The sequence below is a fragment of the Mytilus galloprovincialis genome, chromosome 5 (genome assembly GCF_965363235.1).
Source record: "Mytilus galloprovincialis chromosome 5, xbMytGall1.hap1.1, whole genome shotgun sequence".
In the NCBI taxonomy this organism is placed as follows: Eukaryota; Metazoa; Mollusca; class Bivalvia; order Mytilida; family Mytilidae; genus Mytilus; species Mytilus galloprovincialis.
The window spans coordinates 23055415-23080913 of NC_134842.1; the positions used below are offsets into that span (position 1 = coordinate 23055415).

The following is a 25499-nucleotide window of genomic DNA, read 5'->3' on the forward strand; positions in this document are numbered from 1 at the left end:
TTTGACTTTGGAGTTTTAATTCTCCGATGGTATCACCAGCCCAGTAGTCAGCATTTTGTGCTGACATGAATTATCATTGATATGGTCATAATCATAAATTAACTGTTTACAAAACTTTTAAATTTTTGAAATACTAGGGCTTTTCTACCTCAGGAATAGATTATCTTGGCTGTATTTGGCAAGACTTTTCGGAATTTTGGTCCTTCAACTTCGTACTTTGTTTGGCCTTTTTAATTTTTTTTTATTCAAGCGTCACTGATGAGTCTTTTGCAGACGAAATGAGCGTCTGACGTAATTACAAAATTTAATCCTGGTATCTCTGATGAGTTTATTTGTACTATCTTTATACTTCCTAGGATACAAATCAAAATGAAATGTATGAAACAGATCTATAATAAATGCAACACGACGTTATGTTAATTTTTATGTTTAAGTTTTTTTTTAACTTGTTAATTTCTATAAAAAAAAAAAAAAGCGAAACAAAATGTATGTGGATAATATTTCTTTTAAAATTGTATAACAAAACATAACAATAATCTCACAAAAAAGTCATAGATTTATAAATTAACCTAATGTCTTCTATTATGTGCTGGTAATTTAGTTGGATAACAACTGCACATTTGTAGTGACTTTTCTACCATTTAATGGTTGTGGATTTCTATAGTTGTTTATAAGATCTTCTGACCCTGGATAATGTGTTCTTCCAAGACTACGAAACTGGTCCAACTACAAAAAAAGGAAAAAGAAATAAAGAAAAAAAAATAAGAAAAAAATTAACTGAATGATATAAATTTATCAAATTTATCGTATACACAATATCAGGTCAAAAGTTTTTCATCGATCCGATCCGATGGAAATTTTCCTATTATTTTATATAAAAGCACACTTTTTTATTATATATTGTCTAACACTAATTTGAGTTCAGATTTAATGTTAATAAAATTTGTATGGTTAAACTCATACACATGTAAAGATTTTTATGGTTATAATGAAATATTTTCAGAATATGTCATTACTGAGAAATAATTTCTTGTATACAAATACTGAAATTATTAAGTGTATTTTTTTCTTATGTCGTCCCATGATTTGTGTCTGCAGAAATTCATATTTGTCTTTAAAAACAAATTCTTTTTTTCTTAAACATTGATCATAGATATGTCTCATGAGGATTGCATTTAACTGCAGACATTTTACCATTTAACGAAAAAAATCATTCAATTCGGACAAATATTATTTTCCTTAGAAGATTTATAAAAAATGTGTTTTCAAATGAAATAATAAAGTGATTTACGAAAGGTGAAACACTTTTGACCTGAGACTGTATAACAGAATGCAACTTCAAAAAAAATCGTAAAAGCAAATTTAATTCATAACCTAGTTTAACATATAAAACATGAGGTCTCAAATTACTATGTTTTTTGCACTTTATTGTCTATTTATAACTATAAATAACAAGGACTATCATTTATAATAAAAAACAGTTTTATATTAAAGGAATACACAATACTTTGTTTAAACAGATTTGGCCCCTTTAATATTTATAAATTTTTAACTTAATATTAATCTTACTGACCTGCTGACAAGATTGTAAAAATTTCAAGAAATTTGAACCATACAATTTATAGGAATAACTTCATTAGATTTATAGCAGTTTGATGAAAATTACAAAAAAACGAACTCCAAGGAAAATTCTGAACGAAAAGTTATGACAGAGTTAAAATGACTTTCAGATGTGTTTAGGTTTTTAATGCTAATGTTTGAGACTCAAAGTATTTATCATTAATTATGTTTTATATTATATATTCTACTTGGACAATAAGTTAATATATATCTAATTGATAATGGACATTTTATAATCAAAGTGACAATAATGCCTCAGGGCTTAATCCTTTATCCTTCTTAAATTAGAGACATTGCTAAAAGAGTTGTATTAATTATTTATCTTTCTTTATCTGTATAATAACTTGTTTATATTTGTCAACACATTATGTAATAATTGATCTTAGCTTATTGTTTAATTCTCATATATATATATATTGTCAAATGATTGTAAAAGATATAAGTTTGGAAGTCACAGGCTTGGTGACAAGTTCCAGTCTTGGAAATAAATTATATACTAAGTGGAATTAATCTTCTGTGTATAACTGCTAGTTTATGGTGCATGGTTATCTAGGTTTAACATTTAGTTGTGACCGAATCCTCATATCAGTCTCCTAGTTTTAGACTGTGGATTTCTTGGTTACACAGTCACTAAGCAAATGGATAGCAAAAGTCATATTCCTGTCGCGATACAGGCATTTTCTACAATTGGAAAATGGTGGTTTAAACCTGGTTTTATAGCTAGCTAAACCGATCACTTGTATAACAGTTGCATCAATTCCCATTACGTTGACAACGATTAACAGACACTTTAATTTTGAACAAGAATGTGTCCCAAGTACACGGATGCATTATCATTTTCTATGTTCACTGGACCGTTGAAAATGGGATAAAATCTCTAATTTGGCATTCAAATTAGAAAGATCATATCATATGGAACATGTTTACTAAGTTTCAAGTTGATTGGACTTCAACTTCATCAAAAACTACCTCGACCAAAAACTTTAACCTGAAGCAGAACAGACGTACGGACGAACGAACGAACAGACGGACGCACAGACCAGAAAACATAATGCCCATAAATGGGGCATAAAAATGAGCAACTTGAATTTTCCTTACTTATAGTACTTGATTAAAACAGTCAGCTGATTGTTTAAAGTGATAAGGCAGCAACCATTTGATTTTCTGGGGGGGGGGGGGGGGGCTATGGTTTTTTTTGGAAAAAAAAGTTTGTCTCCAGTTTTTGGAGAAAAAAATAATTTGTTTTTGACCCTAAGAAAAAAAAATTGTTTGTTTCACCCTCAGCTGCCACTATATGTAATGCTAAAATTGAAAGAAAAAAATTGTTTTCGACTTGTCGCCAAAAAAATAGATTGTCTTTCGCCAAAGGCGAAAAAAAAAGTTTGTCCAGAAAAAAAAAAACATAGCCCCCCCCCCCCCCCCCAGAAAATCAAATGGTTGCTGCCTAACTCTCTTATGTGTTCTGTACAACCTTAGGTTAGACAAAAGAGTAAAAGACTTTCGTTGTGTGTTTTAGAATGGATACAAATGGATATTTCGAATTAACATGAAATAAACCAAAAACAGATCAATAAACAAAACTTAATGCCAGATACTTTTAATATTATCTATCATTTTCATCGACATACATGTATCTCATATGTCTCCTTTGTTCAAGGTTTTTATTGACATACATGTATCTCATATGTCTCTTTTATTCAAGGTTTTTATTGACATACATGTATCTCATTTCTCTTATATTCAATGTTTTTATTGACATACATTTATTGTATATGTCTCCTTTGTTCAAGGTTTTTATTGACATACATGTATGTCATATGTCTCTTTTATTCAGGGGTTTTATTACGTACCTGATATTGTGAAATATAGATGCGATGTACAAATACACTCCAAATGACGCTCTGATAACATGGTGGTGTTGTCAGACTACCAGCATATCTTAGATAGTCTGAAGTTTGTGGGAATAAATCTGACAAACTCAATGCTTTTATTATGACACTATCAGCTAAAATATAATAAATATATCTTTGTTAAGATCTTTATTTTTTGGTTATAAAAAAAACATAAATAGGCAATGTTTTGAATATTAATACATTTCAATTGTATTTTTTAATTGGATATGGGTTTTTTTTCTGTAAAAATCTATTCTTTTCAAGTTTATACTAGTTTACGTGTTTACTGACTGATAATTTCCTTTCTCGGCACAATAGGGTGATATGAAAAATTATCAATACAAACTAAGGGCTCACGTGCCGTTGTCAATGAAAATAACAACGTCGGCATAGGTAAAATAACAATAAACATAGCATCATTGGTCATCTCAACTCAATTGCTTTTTTCACTTTCACCGTACCGGCTCAAGCGAGGAAATCAATCTCGTTGAGATGACCAACAATAATCTATAAATCTTACGCTTTAACATTGACCCTCATCATCTATTGATTAGAGATATCACCATGATATGAAGTCTTTGCTCGGTCATTTCTTTTGGAAAAATTATTATTAAAGGAATAAAAACTTAACATCCGGGACCACTGCTGCATAAAATATGTCTTGTGACAGATAATAAGGAAGAAGGAGTGTTGAGAATACCGATATGTCATTTATTTGATTTATCACCGATCGAACTCTCAACAAATATCCCATTCCTCACAACAACCAGCACATTTTCACTGAGCTTTTTCTTGGTCAATAATGACATTGATAAGCAATGGAAAACAGTTGTTTCTAAAATGCAGAATACAAAAATGCACCCGATTAATCGATTATCTGAGTTTCTGCATATTTAAATTGTAAAATATCAAAAATTTGACACAATATGAAGCCTTTTTGACATCGTTCGCTGTGCTCCGTCGATAAAAAGCTTCATATTCAGACACCTAGCTGAAGATTGATTTCCTCGTGTGAGCCAGCACGGCGAAAGTGAAAAAAGCAATTGAGTTAAGATCACCAATGGTTATCTGTCTATCGTTAGTTAACCTATGACGACGTTATTTTCATTGACAACGGCACATGCGCCCTTAGTTTCAAGTGATAATTTTTCAAAACACTATACTGTGCTTAGAAAGGAAATCATCAGTCAGTAAGATCAAAGTAAAAATTTCTTAAAAAAGCGAAAACGTAAAATATCAGCTGATTGACACAATATGAAGTCTTTTTGACCTCTTTATTTGTGCTCATTCGACAAAACGCTTCATACTGTGACTCGCAGATGACATTTTATAATATCAATTTGCAAACAATCTGATAATCGGTACTTATTAGACACAAACATAACAAATTTGACGAGGAATTGTTTATCCTTCAAGACAGAAGTACACATCGATGGCTACTTCTCTTTCACAATGTTTCAGTTTTCTTAAAAATATTTGTTATCATTTTATTGTTGGTCTTTTTTATCTTTTCTTTTTAGTATCTCTCGTTGTAGTGTTTTTGTGTGTACGGAAAATGTATGTGTATATTACTACTGTGTATATATGCATATGGAAAATCATGTATGTTTATTTTTAAATCTAATATGGCTAAAGGGTACTTACATTTACGTTTAATGTTTCTAAGATTACGTATAATGGATTCAAATTCATCATTGTAGTCGCCAACCTAAGTTACAAAAAGCAAAAAGGAATAATAAACAACAAGAATGTTTCCATAGTACACTGATACCCCACTCGCAATATCACTTTCTTTGTTCGGTGGACCGAGAAATTGGGATAAAAACTCTGGCATGAAAATAAGAAAAATCCTATCATAGGGAACATGTGTGTTAAGTTTCAAGCTGATTTGGCTTTAACTTCAACCAAACTACCTTGGCATAAAACTGTAACCTGAAGCTGGACTGACGGACGAACGGACGCACAGTCCGAAAAAAATAATGCCTATAAATGGGACATAACATATAGTGCATTAATAAAAATTTGATAGTTATGGCGAAAAAATAAGCTGACCAAACTATAGCATGTTTTGAAATTACTCTCTTCCTGAGTAAGAAGTCTGGTTAGAACTTTTGTTTCTACGGTAATTCAAGAAATCATAAGATACTTTTGGTTGGAATGGTATCAAATGCCTGTGTGTATGTTCCTCTGAAATGGTCATTCTATTGTATTTTAACCAAATCATATCTTGAAATACTAGAACTGGAAAAGGAAACGATTGTTATAATTCATTTTTAACTTGAATTAATGTAAACTTAAGCGGGTTTTCTTTGTCAGAATTCACCATTGGCACTTTATAATTCTAAGGACGGCTACCGGAAGTAAACTCGTCGTTTAGTACGATTTGATATATGTCAAAATGAAGATCTAAATTCAAAGAACATGTCTGCTAATCCATGTAAATCATTGAAATTCCGTATTATTTATCACGATAACAGATCATTTTCTGCTCGCACAGGTTTTGTTATTGGATCACGTAGAAAGTCTGGAAAATATTGAAATATTTCTCATTTCTTATTCTGAAACACGATAACTTAAGGTTGTAAACTGCCGTCTTCGAGATAAATGATAATTAACCTTTGACCTTTTCACTTACGTCTATGAAAAATCCCAAGACTGCTAATCCGTTTGTGACATTCATGGCGTCGGCGACAGTTTGAAACTTGTCAGAGTGCATCACAACGTGCATCTAAAATAGAATTAAATATAATTACTTCTATTTCTGGTTCTATTTCTATAATGGTTCAGTGTATTTTCCAAAAATAATACCTTAACCATAAAAAAGATCGTCGACACACTTCAATCCGTTTCAGCGAAGAATATATATTCGCATTGATAGGACATTTTAGCGAGAGAAAATGATCGAATGTTTGAGCGATAAAGTATAACCCAATTTACAACCAGATTGGTAACACATTTTAGCGAAAAGTGAATTTAGCATTTGTCCATTTTAACGACAGAAAATATTTAAAGTAGAATGATAATTTTATATAATTCCAAAACAACAAAACCTTAAAAAAAAATAATCATATCCATTAAAATACAACAGTAAAATTCAATGTAATTCTATTTTACTCCAATGTCAATTCTGTTCTAGCTTTGAATCCATATCCTGACAGCTAACGTACATGCATATAGGCTTGGTATACCCCCTGTATGTGCATTACTGCTCATGAAATTGCTATAAAAACTTTTCTTTCTCTTTATCTTGCCTAGGTTAAGGTGCAGCTTCACTCATACTTTTTGTTTTAACATATAAGTTGCTGTTTTTCATTGAAGCCTCAATTAAAGAATTTTAGTGAGCGCGCTCACATACCCCATAGCCACGTCCCCACATTGTCATTGGAGAATTTGAATAAGTGTAAGAAAAAAAAAATTGTATAAGAAAAAAAATTGTATAAGAAAAAAAAAATTAATCATAATTTCCTGTCAATATGCACATCTGCATAGTATATCCTTATTATCTACAAAGTGTCATAAAATTCTGTTGTATGGTTTCAGAGAAGTTGCGATGACGAACTGTTGCAGTAGTACATTGAAGAAAATAAGTTCAAAGGAGCGACTCCTGGAAAAAAAATTGAATCGTAATTTCCTGTCGATATGCACATCTACCTAGTATGTTCTTATTATCTACAAAGTTTCATGAAATTCTGTTGTGTGGTTTCAGATGAGTTGCGATGACAAACTGCTGCAGTAGCACATTAAAGCAAATAAGTTCAAAGCGGCGCAACTCCTAGAAAAAAAATGAATCGTAATTTCCTGTCGATATGCACATCTAAATATTATGTCCTTATTATCTAAAAAGGTTTCGTGAAATACTGTTGTGTGGTTTCAGAGGAGTTGCGATTACAAACTGTTGCAGTAGTACATTAAAGCAAATAAGTTCAAAGGGGCGTAACTCCTACAAAAAATATTGAATCGTAATTTCCTGTCGATATGCACATCTACATATTATGTCCTTATTATCTAAAAAGGTTTCGTGAAATTCTGTTGTGTGGTTTGAGAGGAGTTGCGATGACAAGAAACAGGGCTGACGGACGGACGGGTTAAAAACTTTTACCCTCCGCAACTTGTTTGCGTTGGGAATAATTACTTATCACGGTTTTAGTATGGTGAGAACATGTATTTTCCAGACAGGTAAGTTTTCGTTTAAACTGGCCATCGTAAATACAAGTGAACGGATTAATCATGCTCTGAAATAAGGGTTTATTCTCATTTATCCAACTTTTTAAAATTATAGGTAGTACAGGTAAAAAATAAAGTTGGATAGATGAGATCAAAGGTAAATCAAGAACAAAGGGTTTTTCAATTAGAGGTTGGGTTGAATGACAGGTGAAAAATAAGACTGAAAATTATACCCGGATTAAATTTTCTGTAGTATTATTTAGCATAGCATGTTAAAATGTGCAACTGACATTTAGTTAATGTAATGTTAATCATTTGAAAGTATTTTTGATTTTTTTAACCGTTAATTAAAATGTGAATTGGATAGAAAAAAAATCAGTTGCACTTTTATTCAATGAGATAGAGCTTTTTTTGTGTATACAAGTTGACTACGTTTTACTACACAAACACTGAACAGAACAAAATTTACAAAGCATATAATACATACTTTTTTTATATGTATAAACAAAAGCAAAAGCAATGCAAGCACAATGGTTAAAAAACGTAGCACAGAAATATCCATAACACACACTAAAGGAATGTTCAAAGGATTTTCATCCTAGTTTAAGTAGGTGGTATACTGCATCAGTGTAGTGATATATGTTGATCTGTCCTTGCTGTAGTCTATCCTTAAGTTGGGTCAGTCTATTGTCTATGTAGGGTTAGGGGCGTTTTCAGAATATTTGAAAGAGGGGGCGGAGAATAAAAAAATTTTGGACCTTATTTTTGCCAAAAACAGAGAATAAATATGTAATGCACTAATGTAACGGTTCCTGACTTGGAGCATGTATATTTTATAGTTATAAAGTGTCAGGGTTTAACATTTTTTTTTATGCCGAACTCTCTCCATTCATTGTCTATGGTATGTTAAAATGATTGGATGGATCTTAAAAGCAGAAGACCAAAAATTACTAACTACTTAACATTTCAATAGTCCTAATAGACCAGGATTTTATGAACGAAAGGCGTAATTACGGTTGACCTGGTAAAGGGTCCATGGGGAAGCTCAGAAGCTCCTGGGTTTCAACAATTTAGCATCAAATTATGAAGATAAATCTGCTTCATATTTAGACCTTTTTCTCGAAAAGACTACTGATGGTAGGTTAAATACCAAAATTTTGGTACGGGTGTCGTATACGGTGCAGAAAATGCTGTCTCTTCCAGAGCACCTGATTTCATTCCCGGTTTTTAGTGGAGTTCGTGTTGTTTCTTATTTATTATTAATAACTGTTGATGTAAATGTTGTTTGGTTTTGTGGGTCTTTGTTTACTCCTTGGTTATGATTGTTATTGTCTTAATGTGGAATACATGATTGAATTTGGAAAATTGACTTTATTGTACAACAGTGCTAAATAAAAGCAGTCAAGTCACTGTCAAGTTCCGATAGGTGGTATATGGTACATGAATAAATATGGTGCTTGAACTTGATGGCAAAATGCAGGTCCGATGATGTGACTTTGTTACTAACTAATGGATATTAAAACAATATGATACTACCGAAGGCTATCCAGATTGAGAAGTAAAAATGCTATACCAAATATACATGTACTAGTATAAATGCAAATTAACGCAAAACCTCAAATGAACAAATATTACTGATTTGTATGTTTCTTCTGTATAAATGATGAAACATTTATTTATTATTTAACATATACTAAATCATTTAAAAATAAAATGTAACAAGTTTAATATCGCCTTTTAAAAAAAAAATAAAAAAAATATACAGGAACAAATTTACTGTCAAATTTTAGAAAGACACCTTATTATTACTTAACAAACAACCCAATAATTAACAAAAATAAAAAGTTGGCTAAATGAGAATACCTTATTTTAAAAAGTTGGATAAATGAGAAGACACCGAAATAAGCTACAAAACGTTCCTTTGTAGTTTAAAATTTCTCTAGAATGCCCTACGCCTCTACGACCACCAAGAAAAACTACTAGATTAGTATTTTGCATTTTGCACTCTATACAAATTGATAGCGATATTTTTCAAGAAAATAGACAAAATAATAATTATTATCCGATTCCCTTTACATTTTATACAAGGATTTTGCTATTTTTTCAAGTTTTATTTTGCTTCAACTTTAAGCAACATCGTCGTTTATGTACGAGCGTCTTTGTTTAAATTGCTCATTTGATAAAGGTGAGGATGAGCTTCATTTTATGTCCACTTTATAATATGAATAGAGAACTTTTTTCACTGATAAATTTCTTGTTTTATTTATAAAAATAAACTAAATCTTCCAAATTTTAATGGCTTTTGACACTAGACAATGTATTTCTTATTGTAAAAAACTGGGCTGTAATATTGGAGAGTGTTTTGAATTAATGAGATCAGGTCTGAATTTTGATATATAAGATATAAGAAGATGTGGTATGAGTGCCAATAAGACAACTCTCTCATCTAAGTCACAATTCGTAACAGTATATATATATGTCGTGTACATGTTGCGATTTTGTACAGATTATAACATGTACAAAAATATTGCACATATTATAACTTGTATAATGCAAAAATACAAGTTATAACATGTACAAAAGTACCTCGTACATGTTATAACCTGTACAAAATATTGCTTAAAAATGGTTTTAACTTGTACAAAATCGAAAAATAAGGATATGTTTCTATTATTGCAAACAGATGTTATTGACCTCAATAATATTTTCGTAACGTTTTTATTATTCCTTTAGGATAGTGTGTTTTGTCCTTTTTTGATACAGTTAATGTCCAGGGTAGGTATTACGAATCATTCCTAAGACTTGTCATAAGATATATCTTAGGACATGTCTTATAATCCTCTTATGACTATCTATGGACATATCTTTATTTGATGACTTATAATTGTGAGTGTCCTCTTTGAGGGCAATAGTAAAATACTTTCAATCTAGTTCACACTAAAAGACACAAGAGGATAGCCAGGACAGATGTGTCTACAAATAAAATTGGGAATGGAAATGGGGTATGTGTCTAAAAGACAACAACCAGACCATGGAGCAGAAGACATCCAAAGGACACAAATACATGCTTTCAAAGTAGAGGATATATATTCAAAACATCAAATGACATCCGCCTCATGCAATGATCTTATAGTTTATATAAAAAAAATAATTATAAATTTACATAAGTCATGCTGAAGGCCAAAAATGTTGAAGAGTAGATCCAAAGATATTGATAATGAAGCGTGGTCCAATGAAAACTATTTCAGCTCTCTCTTGCTTTTACAGAGTAAGCATATAAGACATTGTCTGTGCATGCTATAAAACGATAGGGAGGAGTATTACCCAAAATTTTAAGGCATCGTTCTTAAAAATTTTAGAAGAATTAAATTACTAGTATCTAATGTAATTGTCATTGAGGAAATGCAAGCTTTTAGTAAATAGTGTCACACTTATTTAAGCCACGATGGACTACATAAAACATACAATTACATGAAAACATATTTTGCCAACATAAGTCATAAAACATATATTTCTGAAACTTTTTGATCATTGTCCTCTACAGAAAAAGACACGTTCTGGCCTATTTATTTGTTGTTCTTTATGCATTGGTGAATTTAGATGTATATTTTACTTCATTAAGATTTATCTTAAATTTTGTACAAATTAAAACCATTTTTAAGCAATATTTTGTACAGGTTATAAAATGTATGAGGTACTTTTGTACATGTTATAACTTGCATTTTTGCATTATATAAATACAAGTTATAACATGTACAATATTTTTGTACATGTTATAACCTGTACAAAATCGCAACTTGTACACGACATATATATATATATATATATATATATATAGCCAAGTAGATAATTTGCTAATATACTATATATATACATTTACATGTACACTGTGAAGTTCATTGTTGTAACTATCAATTATGTCAATCAATTGTTCCTGATTGTATGCCCTTAGTGGGTTGATTTGGGAAATAAATATATTAAATATTCTATTCTATATTCTATATAACACGGGTTATGTTCTTCTCATATATGTTATAATGGTATGATACTAAACCCGTACGTAACGATAAGGAGTATGCCTGATATTCATATGATGAAGACATAATCTTTCAATCAGTTTAATTGAAGTCTTGAGCTGGCATGTCAGTTAACTGCTAGTAGTCTGTTATTATTTATGTATAATATTGTCATTTTGTTTATTTTCTTTGGTTACATCTTCTGACATCAGACTCGGACTTCTCTTGAACAGAATTTTAATGTACGTATTGTTACGCGTTTACTTTTCTACATTGACGATCTAGAGGTATAGGGTGAGGGTTGAGATCTCATAAACATGTTTAACCCCGCCGCATTTTTGCGCCTGTCCCAAGTCAGGAGCCTCTAGCCTATATTAGTCTTGTATTATTTTTTATTTTAGTTTCTTGTGTACAATTAAGAGTTTAGTATGGCGTTCATTATCACTGAACTAGTATATATATATATATTTATTTAGGGGCCAGCTGAAGGACGCATCCGGGTGCGGAAATTTCTCGTGCATTGAAGAACTGTTGGTGACCTTCTGCTGTTGTCTGTTCTATGGTCAGGTTGTTGTCTCTTTGACACATTCCTCATTTCCATTCTCAATTTTATCTATTACATCATTTTTAGAAAAAATAATCTATAAATAAGAGAAGTAACAAAACAATTTGACCTACAAATATATAAAAAGGGGAGGCTTAAGATGTAGACTAGGTTGTAGTACATCATTTTTGAAAATTTAAAAACCTTAATGCCAATGATATACCTCAATAGGAAAATGTCTGCCGTTTATTGCATGTTCTGATCCGCGACTGTTTACTGATCCCCAATGAAAGTGGAATTGAGCAACGGTATATGGCCCTGGAAGGCTGCCTCCAGTAACCCTTAGCTTTTTGTCTGATAGATGGACTTCAACTGCAAGATATAGAAATATATTATAACGATGTTATTAAATGTACGCAAATGTAACCATTCCCATCCACATAATCCCCCTAAAAATTAAAAAGAAAAGCTTAAAACAGAATGCTGAAATTTTTAATCAACAACTAAGCAATTGAGCACTGAGATTACACTGAGATTTTTTGTGGTGTTCCGTTCTCAGTAATGTATATAGTTTTACAACGTTAATCAAAGCCATGTATCGTTGTCAGTTTATTCAACGATGTGTTTCCCCCAGTTTTAGTTTGTAACCCGGATTTGTTTCTCTTAATCGATTTATGACTTTCGAACAGTAATATACTACAGTATTATTTGTGTGTGTGAATGTCACTTTGGTGGCCCTAAAATTGTTGTATTTTTACTTAATAGGTCCTCTCTTTCCAAAAATATTAAAGTTTTCTTGTTGAAAAAAATAAACGACTATGAAAAAAGTGATGTGTGTGCCAGTCCCTGTAACAAAACCTAGAGATCTGGTTGTCCAGGGCCTGGATTAAAAATAAGATTAATCAAATCAAACGCGACTTTTTTGGACAATATTCGACAGAATTAATTCATGTAAAGGGCTTTTCGAGATTTCTCAACTAAACCGTAGTTAGTTTAGACGCACATGTCCTTTGTTCGTTTTACTCAACACAAGGCAAGACACATACTGCAATAGAATTCAAATCCCGTATGCATAAACGAAGGACGCCTCCGGGTACGGTAGTTTTCGCTACATTGAAAACCCATTGGTGCCTTCGGCTGTTGTTTGCTCTATGGTAGGGTTATTGTGTCTTTGACACATTCCCCATTTCCATTCTCAATTTTATCACGTCTGGTCTGTGTTTTCGATAGTTGTTTTTTCTGCTTTGAAACGAACTGATGACTTTGGGGTTGTTTTTCGTTCATTGTTTCGAACATTCACCAGCCTATTATCAGGCCGTTCATTTTCTCGTTTGAATTGTTTTACATTTGTCATCTGGGGTCCATTAAAGCTGACTATGCTGTTTGGGGTTTGCCCATCGTTGAAGGCCGCACAGTGACTTTTAGTTGTTAACTTAATTAAAAGTTATGTGTTCTCTGTCGTAGAGTTTTCTTACTAGCAATCATATCACATCTTTTTTCATGTATAGATAGAAAAACAACATATCACTATTGTAATCTATTATGATAAAAGAAAATTGGGTGCGACAAACTCAACAGTTCTCGAAAAGTGGTGGTTCTAGGGATTTGACCACCACATTTTTTGGGAAGGACTAACACAATTTTGGTAAATTGCAATAGAAATGATAGTGAAGACCGGCATATTTTCTTCAAGGATCACGAGACAAAAAAGATAATTTTCGAAACTATATGTATAGCTCGTAAACAACTTAAAGTGCATGTTTCGGAGTTTGATACACTGCAATATTTTTGTATTTACCAGAATGGCCGTTATTTTCAAATTTTGCCCTGTATTCGTCTACTTTATCTAGGTCACTTAAATTAAATTGCTTCAAATTTCTATCATATACAACATCCTGTGTTCGTATGTCTATTGGAGACTGGCGTCTGCCTTTGCATGTTGAAAACAACTCTCCCCATCTCGTTGGCCCTGAAGAAGAATAAAACAATATACATGAATACCAAGACTGAATACACATGAACTTTTTTACATTTATGTTCGTCTTTCTGCATCAGATACGAAGAGGATTGTAAGAGCTTTAAATTTCCCACTCCTAGAACATCGTCCCTTGGTGCCTGTTGCAGCTAAACAATCATTTATATTTATACATTTCCAGCGAAATATTATAAAATCAAGTGTCAGAGAAAAAAAAAGAAAGAAAAAAAGAAGTTTGTCAGATCTCTGGAGTAACAACTCTTAATTACTTTTTTATTTAACATATAATAGCCAATCTAATTAAAAACCGATCTCTCATCGCTCCCGTTTTCTGATATGTCGCGTGGGAGTCCCCCGTTTTCTAATGTGTAGTGTGGGAGTCCCACGCGACATATCAGAAAACGGGAGCGATGAGAGATCGGTTTTTTAATTAGGTTGTATAATAGCCTGTATGACTTTATTTCAATAGTTAAAGTTTATTATATGAATGACATGTAAAATACTGAATATTGTATCAATTATATATGTTATGTGTATACGCCCTACATGGGGACCTAATTTGGAAAATAAAACTTATCTTATCTTATCTTATAGTATGTAATAGGCAACATCTTTTTTTTAGGATAAACACTTTTTCAATGTCGGACATTAAAGCTGTAGTCTCCGTTAAAACAGTTGAAGGCAATAACGATATAAATCTGGATAACTCTCATAATTTGTTACAGAGAGTTACCCATATTTTTTTTATCATTTTTGCCTTCAACTGTTATAATGGAGACTATCAAATAACGAGATGAAATAAATAAGAAAAAGAATGGTCCTAGTACAGTGCCCTGAAAGTTATGGAGCTATTTTAAAAATATCTTCTTATTTTTTATATAAATGCATGCAAAAGAAAAATAAGAAATCGAATAAGCAGTATAAAGATAATTAGGTACAACAATTTTAAAACTTACCAACTCCGTGATGATATCCCCATGACGATTGTACTGCAATGAAAGTTTTATATAAATTATTACAACGTTAACTTTACTTATTTCAAATAAAAATGAATTGCATAGTATAGTGACCATATAAGGCCAAATAAAAAAATATGTGTGGATCCAGTTACCCTACATATCCTACTTTTTAGTCTTAATAATAGCCTACCCTAAATTCTAACAAACATTTTTGGGGCATTTTTCATTTAGCACTGTTAAAGTCAGAAAGTTTCACCAATAGACTCAATTAAAAAATAAACATAAATTAAAGTTAAAAAAAATCCCTACCTACATACCCTAATTTATATGCAACTGGAACCACACATACTATTTTATTTGGCCTTACAAATTAATGTCTAAATCCAACCACGGGAATCTCAATATGTGTACACCATTATACATGTATATAGGTAATGGGTTCCTTAAACTTGTTTCAAAAAATGATATTGGTCCCAGGATAAGCTATAAAAAGTCCAAAGCAAAGAAACTGTTTTATCAATAAAAAAAGAAGGTTAAAAGTACCTCTTTACTAGACACATTACACCAGTCCCAGGTTAGGAAGAGGAGATGGTTGGAATCCCGCTTAACCCACCCCCCGCATTCTTTATGTAGTTGCCTGTCCCAAGTCATGAGCCTGTAAATCAGTGATTGTCATTTGTTGCTGTGTTACATATTTGTTTTTTGTTCATTTTTTGTACATTAAATAGGCCGTTAGTTTTCTGGTTTGAAATGTTTTACATTTGTGATTTCGGGACCTTTTATAGCGGACTAAGCAGTGTGTGCTTTGCTCATTGTCCAAGGCCATACAGTGACCTATATAATTGGTAATTTCTGTGCCATTTGATCTCTTGTGATCGTCGTCTCATTCGCAATCATACCACATCTTCTTTTTTATACATTTTACATCATTTTTTAACTTACCGAACCCGCTGGTACTTTGGATGACTATCAACAATAAATAAACAACACATGAAGATTCCAGCAACATTTGTATCCTTTGAATGAAAGGCATGGTATATATTAAAACAAAGAAAACTTAAAGCGAGTGTCTTATATAATGTTATTTTTAATGCGTAATTCATTATATAATCACTTGTTTAGCCCTAGAAAACAAACAGCTGCGTAAAATGAAAGCAAATTATGCAATTTTACATATTTTAAATTTAAAAAAAAACTTTAAAAATAAATGGACTTTAAAAACAAATTCATCTTCCTTGTCATGATGAACTTTATAAAGACTAAACAGTTAATAATGGAATGTCGTCGGTGAAATAGTCGGTACGTTAGAACTTGAACGCAACATCCTTGAATTTTCAAGCTTAACACTAAACAGATACATTCCCTGTGTTAATGATTTAAAAAAACAAATTCCGAAGACTATGATAAATTGATTGATTGGTGTTTGCTCAACGCCCAGTGGCAAATATTTCATGCATGTTCATAACGATCCGATGACAATGGCATGTTTCTTTGCACCACACATTTTAAGACGCATCTTTTTTATGTACCGTTTTGTTCACACATATTCCGTGTATCTTCAAACTTACATGGTTTGGTTTAGAATATATGCAAATTATCTTGAAAATAACAATCAATGAATTCTGCTTTTTTATTAATATGGATTAACTTTACAGTGTGTTTGGTTGTATACTATCAGTACATAATCTGTCCAGTTCTTTACTCAAGTCTGCAAGTTTTGAGACACATTTTGTTTATTTTGATAGAGACAAGGATTTTTCTTGCAAATTGGTTTAATTCCAACATTTTTTCCCATATAAGTGGAGATGACTCTTTTAAAATAATAAAACTTTTATAGTGGAATTTTAATGAAACTCAAATGTTTTACTTGTAGCAAAAAAAAAAAAAGAGTTGATGTAGGGTCGTTAGGATTTAATATTTAAAATAAAAAATATATATCAATCATACTTATTTTTTATATATTTATAGAAAAATACATGGTAAAATCTGTATTTGTTAAGTATAAGAAAGCTCTATCTGAAGAACTATATAGTGATGATCAACCTTTAATAAAGCAGTAAAAAATGCTTACATAGTACGTAGCTCCTGATTCCGAACGCACCTTTGTCGCTTACTACTTGAACATGATTGTATTTAAAGAATACACGGAAAATTGGAAAGGAAAACATGAATGAAATAGCCAATCGTCACTACATATAGTAAATAAATGGTCAGCTTACGTCGAAATAACCACAACATTTATATACAAATAATTATAATATCGTTAATTATGAGGTCAGTACATTACTGTCATAGGCTATTTTTTTTATCGAGGCCACATCTGATATATATGTAGTTATTTTTCACCTTTATTTACAAAACAACTCTCTGTATAAGAAAGAACGTTACAGTGTTCATATGTTTTATTTAAGGAATGACTGTAATATTTTTTCTGTCTATGAAGAAATAACATAAAAAATGTGGTGCACACTGAAAAACGTGTGTAGCGGGTTATTTAACAGTGTGAACCACATTTTGTATGTTATTTCGAATAGACTGAAAAAATATGACAGTCATTTCTTATAATTTAATTCTAAATTCCATTTTAAACCGTAGAAAACTTAAAAAACGTTGATGACGTCACGGTCACATGACTAAATTATGTCTATGGGCTGATAGCAAAATAACGTCAGCCAATCAAAAGACCCGTCACATCCAAAATTAAATTATTATTAAATAATACGATTTAAACAACCATAATACTACCAAAACGGCATGTGTCATATTGGTGACGTCGTCCTGGTCATGTGAATCACGTGATCTATATTGCTTTGCGGCCCGGTCAAATATTTCTATGTAAACATAATTTATACTAGCATTGTGCATGTAATTCAGAATTCATTGCCAGTCCGTATATTGGAAATATTGGCCCTATATTCACATCATTGCCAGTCCGTATTGGAAATATTGGCCCTATGTTCACATTTGATGTATGTAATACAGCATTCAGAACAAGTCTGTATCGAAAAAGTAAGATTATTTAATAAAAGTGTTATGAACTGGTTGTTTCTGTATTGGTACTGGTATAGATTCTCGGTCAGCTGTATTGGCCCTCGACCATACGGGTCTCGAGGCCAAAACAGCAAACCTTGAATCTATACTAGTTTGTAAATGTCGATGAAATATGGGAACCACCGATTTTTACGTTTATTTTATTTTCTAACTGTTCTTTTCGTTTGTTTTCGTTTTATTCTTGGCAACATATGTGATTATAAGACAACATTTTCTTAATCCGGTTGTATATGGATGTGTATGCTTTCAATCAGTTTAATTGAGGTCTGGAGCTGGCATGTCAGTTAACTGCTAATAGTCTGTTGTTATTTATGTATTATTGTCATTTTATTTATTTTCTTTTGTTTCATCTTCTGACATCGGACTCGGGTTTCTCTTGAACTGAATTTTAATGTGCGTATTGTTATGCGTTTACTTTTCTACATTGGCTAGAGATATAGTATGGCGTATAGGGGGAGGATTGAGATCTCATAAACATGTTTAACCCCGCCGCAATTTTGCGCCTGTCCCAAGTCAGGAGCCTCTGGCCTTTGTTAGTCTTGTATGATTTTTAATTTTAGTTTCTTGTGTAAAATTCGGAGTTTAGTATGACGTCCATTATCACTGTGCTTAAGAAGACAATTAACATCATATTTGTAACCTTCACGGCCGTTTATACTACTCATTCACCACCAACTGTCATTTTATTAACGTACCATACTTACACCACAGAGTTTTTATGTGGGGTTCGTGGTACTCGATCATGGTTATAGTTTGAACTTTTATTAACTGATGTGCGCCTTATCGACGTTTTCGGTTCGCACCATGGCTTTGTCATACTTTTTAATTTTTTTAGTTTAATTATCTGTTTGTGGTTTATTTTCACCTCTGTTTCTTTTTATGTGTATTTGATGAATACTCTTTGACGCGGCTCGGTATTTTTACATCCCACCAGTAAGTTATAGTGTTATGTTTTTTTTTAATTTCTCTTTGTATGTTATCAGGGATTGTTAAACTATTAAATTACCCTGTTGTCTTAGTTATTTATATTTTCATATACTATTTCTAATTGTAACACTATGTTGATTGCTCTATTCCTTTTATGTCACTGAATTTTAACTATTGTGTCTTTTAGTTTAGTTCAATTTAATGAAATTTAATGCAACTTGCATACAAGTGAAATATGCAGCTAGCTATAAAACTAGGTTTTATACATTTTTACAAAATGTCCTTTCTTCAAGTTTTCTCATTTACTGCAAATCTATAAAGTTCGAGCATCGAATGCAACAATAGGCCACTATAAATTCTAATCGAATCGTAATGTCATTGGACTTAGAATTAAGTGATTCTTTTTTTTAAATCAATGGAAATGAATGTCTTTTTTAATATAATCGTTTTTAGCTGAACCTTTGATAATTGTCATGTGATTGGGCAATTTTGCCCCCCCCCCCCCCCCCCCCAAAAAAAAAAAAATAATCACGGATTTACGCATGATCTACTTTTGTCATTGCTGGCAGAAAATCAGTTAGTGCATACACGCCACATGCATGTGTAAAAAATACTTGTGTAGTCTACTTGTTCAAAAATAAAAATCAACAATGATGTTTCAACAGATTATCTGCAAAGGTAGGAAACCACCCTCCGAACTGGACGATTTGGGTATCCCGACGTTATAAAAAATCAGACCCGAGTTTAACGGATTTATCGTTATTTTTTTTCCAATTATTCCCAATTTTGTCTTCCATTCTAATTCAAATGAATTATATCATACTAGAGATCTACTTCTCTACTTCTCTATTTCTGATTATGTATTCGATGCAATCTCTATCATAACTTAATTAAAACATTACATCCACGTAATGACGTATGTCAATTCTTTGAAAGTTACGGACATTCCTATTGGTATAATGAAAAAAGTTACGGACAAGTTGTTTTTACCACATGCGGTCGAAATAGGGAAGTTACATTCCAAACATAGTGTAGAAAGCGTGTCACGCTTTCTGTACTTAAATTAGTATCAAAAGAAATATCTAGTGATGATCCATTTAAAGAACAATTGCAACAACTCTCTGAGGTCCATAGGTTGTCTGTTGCAAAGCAAAATTCTTTCTTTCCATCATATCCTCATTTCCAGCAGCTACAGTAACTCATTCTTCATCCCGATCGATCCCTCCCTTGAAGATTCTACCAATTACGTTCTGTTTTTAACTTGTTTTTTCCTATACATGTATGAACTATTCACGACTGGACGTTAAGTATAAAACAACGATCAATTAATAAACTACTAAACTGGGGAAAAAAGTCATTGGTATGACCCTCTTACTGACTGCCCTTGAGATGTATAATTAGTTTGTCATTTCATTTTTTTTTTTTTTTGGCCATCGTACCTAAGATCAATAGTCATTTTTCATATAAATAAATGCACATAAATTGTGGGATATATTGAAATTAATTTGCTACAAGATATCATAATTTATTCCCCAAAAAAAACTATTGCTTGTAAACAAATTTAGTTGCGCTTACATACGATATAATATTATATAATTTAACCTTGGAAATATTCTCATGTAAACAAATAAATTTTAAATTTTTTTTTAAACATTTACAATTGCACATTTTAAAGAAAAAAAAGTTAAAAACACAAGTTTGTAATTTGTATTTGGTTGAAATAAAACTGTTCTACATCATGCATGAAATATTTGCCACTGGAACGTTGAGCAACCATCAATCAATCAATTGATTATAGTCTTCGAATGGAACATTTGATCATCCAATACCAAAGGGAATGCATCGATAATAAAATGTGACAATATTCAAGGGTATTGCGTCGAAGTTCTAACGTCACTTGTTGGTACCCACTAATTTACCGACGACATTCCCATATTAATGACCATGTGTCAACCTTGTATCTGTCGTCGTTTAAAGAAGTTCACTATGACAAGCACGATAAAGGAGTAGGTCCGGTAAGGGCCGATTTTGGCCTTTAATTTCAGGTTCATCTAACGAAAGATTTGGACACTTTTTAAACACTTAAATGTCTACTTCAATTGATTCAATTAGTTTATGTGAAAGATTTTAACTGATTTAGTAATTAAAAACGCACCGATTCAAGCTTTGATATGAAAAATCTATCAAAATGCCAAAAAACGTAACTTTTCAGATGGTTTTTGTCAAAAATGAAAGTGGCCGCATCCGTGTTCATCCTCAACCTTTATATATATATGTTATGTATTATCATCAAATACAACTTACATTTCAATATTAGGAATGAACACGAATGCGGCCACTTAAGACGGAAACCGTCTAAAATTTAACTAAAATGCTCAAATTGTGAAGATTTCAGTAATTTAGCATGACTTGATGATGCTAGTACCCGATATATGTGCATTGTATTGTCAAAAACAGCCCATATTTATGTAGCAGAAGTATTCCACTTTCCAGTATATAGCTAAAAGATTACATTTTCACAATTTTGTAAAACTGCTATATTTTGGGGCCAAAAAGGGGTCTTAATGAACCTACTCCTTTGTTTTCAAAATCCATTTACCTTTCAAAAAAGAATTATATAAAGTAAAATTGCATAATTCTACCAAGGATTTGTATAAAAATCTTGATTCTAAGTAGTTATTTGTTTTCCAGGGCTTAACAAGTGATTATAATATTATATAATTTATATCAATTTAAATTTGTCGTATACTTGTAAAAATTTGTATTTTTTTTTTTTTTTTTTTGTAATAATTGCGAGGTCAGTCACTTTAATTATATACGATTTTTTATTCCTTTTTTCTCTAAGAATGTCAGTGAGACACATAGTGGGCACAATGTAGATGTGAAAGCTATTCTCGTACAATTTAAAAATACTAACTGTCTTGTAAATAAGTTCATATAGCACAGATAATAAGAGGAGGCATCTTTCAAAGTGCACTGGTAAAAAAAGTTTTTGTGATTTAAGATGTTAATTCATTTTTTCTATATAGTTACTATAGTATTGTATGTGTATATATTTTTTATGGGGGAATTTTGGTCTTTCCTTCTACCTTCTTGTATATCACATCGACATGAGGTACAGTGGCGGATCCAAGGGGTTTGGGGGGGGGGGGTCCGGCGGTTGGAACCCCCCTTTTTTTGGCCGATCAATGCATTTGAATGGGAGCATATAGTTGGAACCCCCCCCCCCCCTTTTTAAAATGGCTGGATCCGCCCCTGAGGTATATCAACATGTTTTCTCTAAGTTTTGTGCTACTTTCCCATTTCCTGACCGGTGTGAGAAAAATATTTCTCCTCACTAGTTAAAAATCTTTTCTCGGCAAAGGATTGATTGAAATTTAATTGTGACATTAAATTTTCTTGTCTGGTGACGTCACATCAAAAGTACACAACTTTCCTCAAATCTTTGAAAAGGAAGGATAAAAATCATAAGAGAAACAGATTCCACCACTGTAACGCGTGTATTACAATATTTCTCAACTCTTAACAGTTAAATTTTAATAATTCAAAAAGCTCGGCAAGCCTCGCGCTTTAAATATTAAAATTTAACTGTCTCGAGTGGAGAAATATCGTAATACACTTGTTGAAGTTGTGGAATCTATATTTCTATCTTAGTATTCTGTGATTTAATTCGCAAATACACAATGGGTCACATACATGTAGTTGCCGCTATTTAGAAAATGAATGTAAACAAACGGTCTTTTAACGGGTCAGCTGCTTCTGTTAACTATGTTGCACCAGTAATCTGCATCGTACATTCGGTGATTAGGAAACATTTATGAGACACCAAGCTTGACATTACATAAAAAAAACTGATTCAACAATAAAAGAGTCATAAAACTAAATTGAAAATGTCCATATTTGACCAAATAAAAGTGACATCCCTACGAGATAGTGCAGACATATCAGTATTATATTACATTTACGTTTCTTGGACATTTTCACATCTAAAAATTAACACTGAAATGTGGAATAAAGAATGTAATTATCAGACTGTCACCGGAATCTGAGACACTTGACCGAGTTTTTGCGACACTTGTACTTATGACGTCATACAACAATCGCTTCAGTACATGTGTACGACATTTTCTTTTATGGCGTCAAAATCTTATGGAAACGTTTTGGATAGCCAGTAATAAACCTGGTAATCATATAAATATGTGAGTGTCGTAGTCCTTATCAAAGTCGGATTTAAAATCAACAGATAACTTACCAGGAATAATGTTTTAAAAAAATCCTCTTGCTAATTTCTTGCTTCTACACACACTAGTAACAGGAAGTCAACTTGTTTGTTTATTTTTAACGTCACAATAGTGGCGGGCACGTAGGGCACTGCAAACTGCGGACAGTGGTCGTTTCCGTTCCGGAACTATTTTCCTTTACTCCATCAATGTAGAGTAGTATGCGGACCCTTATTCGGGTCGGAACTGGAACTGCCGGGGAGTTTGAGGGCACTGACAACGTCAAAAGATGCTTTTGATTGGAAAGAAGCAGTCAAGGTCAAGGGAATTTTTTTTTTATGAATGTTTAACTTTATAGGTAAAAACATCTAGAATTTGAAATTTACAAAAAAAAACTCAGAATACTAGCATTTCTGACATTACTTAATAGCAACCATTTAAGAGGGAGGTAAAGGGTTAATTTCGTGCAAAGTGATCGCCGCTTTTTATTTCACGTTCAACGTGTTTTTACTTTTTTATTTGACGTTCAGTCGTGCAAGACGGGTGCCTCGTTCAACGTGTTCTGCTTATTTAATTTTACGTGCATCGTGATTTTCAGTCTTATTTTGCGTGCTCAGTATTTTTCAAATAAAATTCAAACACTTGGCAGGGATCGTCAAGAAATACTTTTTTAAAAGCCGTAAACCAATTGTATCATAAATGTGTATACTAAATCGGGAATATCAAGTAAAACAAAGAGTTAATATATACAAGAAGACAGTGACTCAGTCACCAGTCACAAAAGGTTCACATAAAAGTATTTATTTTTCGTGCAATGTTCATTACAGAAATTATTTCACGTTCAACGTGAAATTATGTCTTATTTCATGTTTTTTTCGTGCAAGCACCCCCCCCCCCTTTTACCACCCTCATTTAACTTCAAAAAGAGGTGTCCTTTCCAAGATATTTTTGTTTTTTTTGTTTTGAAAGCTAGATTTAGTTTTATGATAATTTCATTTCAAAAAGTATTAGAACATAACATTTACTATATTTCGAATATAAGAAATGAAGATGTAAATAAAACTCTTTGAAATTGAAAAAAAACTATCTACTTAAATTACAGATCTCTGATTTAGTTATACTACGTTATACTACATGTGAGCTCATATGCAGTTTAACGTAGCAGAACGTAATGAGAGACATATTACATATAAGCTCATATGTAGTATAACGTATTATAACGAAATCAGAGATCGATATTTTAATTAGATATAGATCATTATAGATTGTTGAAAAAAAGTATTCACAGTTTGGTCATATCCAGAAATCATCGCCACTTTGCTTATTTGAATATTATACTAAAGAAATCGGATACGGGTCAAAGTTAAAGTTAAAATGCACCTATTTCAAGAAGAATCAACTCCTGAAAACGCGAAAAATCACTAAATTCGCGTTCATTGTTCTGATTTTGACCGCCTGACAACTTTCCGGAAATATAGTGATTATAAACAAGGACTCAGTGACGGTCAACTTATAATATCCGTGTTTTAAAGATTTTAATGATACCAAGCCAGTCCAGTTCAAACTATTATCACGTGGTACAATTCTCATTTACATATTATGAATATTAATTAGCAAAAGCACTACTAATTTCTGGCTATGTCATGTTCAATTTGATATGGAAATTCCTTTTTTTTTTAATTTGGTGCATTGGCTCCTTTTTGTGATGGAATGACAACCTATTTTGTTGAGCGTTATCTATTAAACGTTTTAGCAGGGTCTACTTACCCTTCCGCAGCATCTGAGATCACATCTAGATTTTGATGGGGTTAATTCGGATTGCTCAGTCTTTAGTTTTCTTTGTTGTGTTTGTGTATTATTGTTTGTCTATTGGTCTTTTTCTTTTTTAGCCATGACGTTGTCTGTTTATTTTGGACATAGAGTTTGAATGTCCCTCTGCTATCTTACGCCCCTTTGACAGACTAGCATTCCAGACAATTAGTTTAATTTAGGCCTAATGAAGTGACGGCTTTTCACACTAAAATGATCAACAGATTTCTTCAGGTCCCTTTACGATCTAAACCTGTTTAAAGTCTAAGCACTTTTCAGCTAATATGTTTCTAGGCTGAACACTTTTCAACTAAATCTGTTT

General features: G+C 32.0%; 1 protein-coding gene across 1 annotated transcript; it reads right to left on the bottom strand.

Moving 5' to 3' along the window:
* Positions 1-487: 487 nt before the first annotated feature.
* LOC143075424 (carbonic anhydrase 13-like) lies at positions 488-23539 on the bottom strand. Its single transcript, XM_076250819.1, has 9 exons — positions 23401-23539; positions 16113-16186; positions 15168-15200; positions 14035-14205; positions 12460-12608; positions 6148-6240; positions 5157-5220; positions 3471-3625; positions 488-726 (listed from the first exon to the last, which is right to left on the bottom strand). The coding sequence occupies exons 2-9, from the start codon at positions 16177-16179 to the stop codon at positions 598-600; spliced, it is 861 nt and encodes a 286-aa protein (XP_076106934.1). The 5' UTR covers positions 16180-16186; positions 23401-23539; the 3' UTR covers positions 488-597.
* Positions 23540-25499: the final 1960 nt, after the last annotated feature.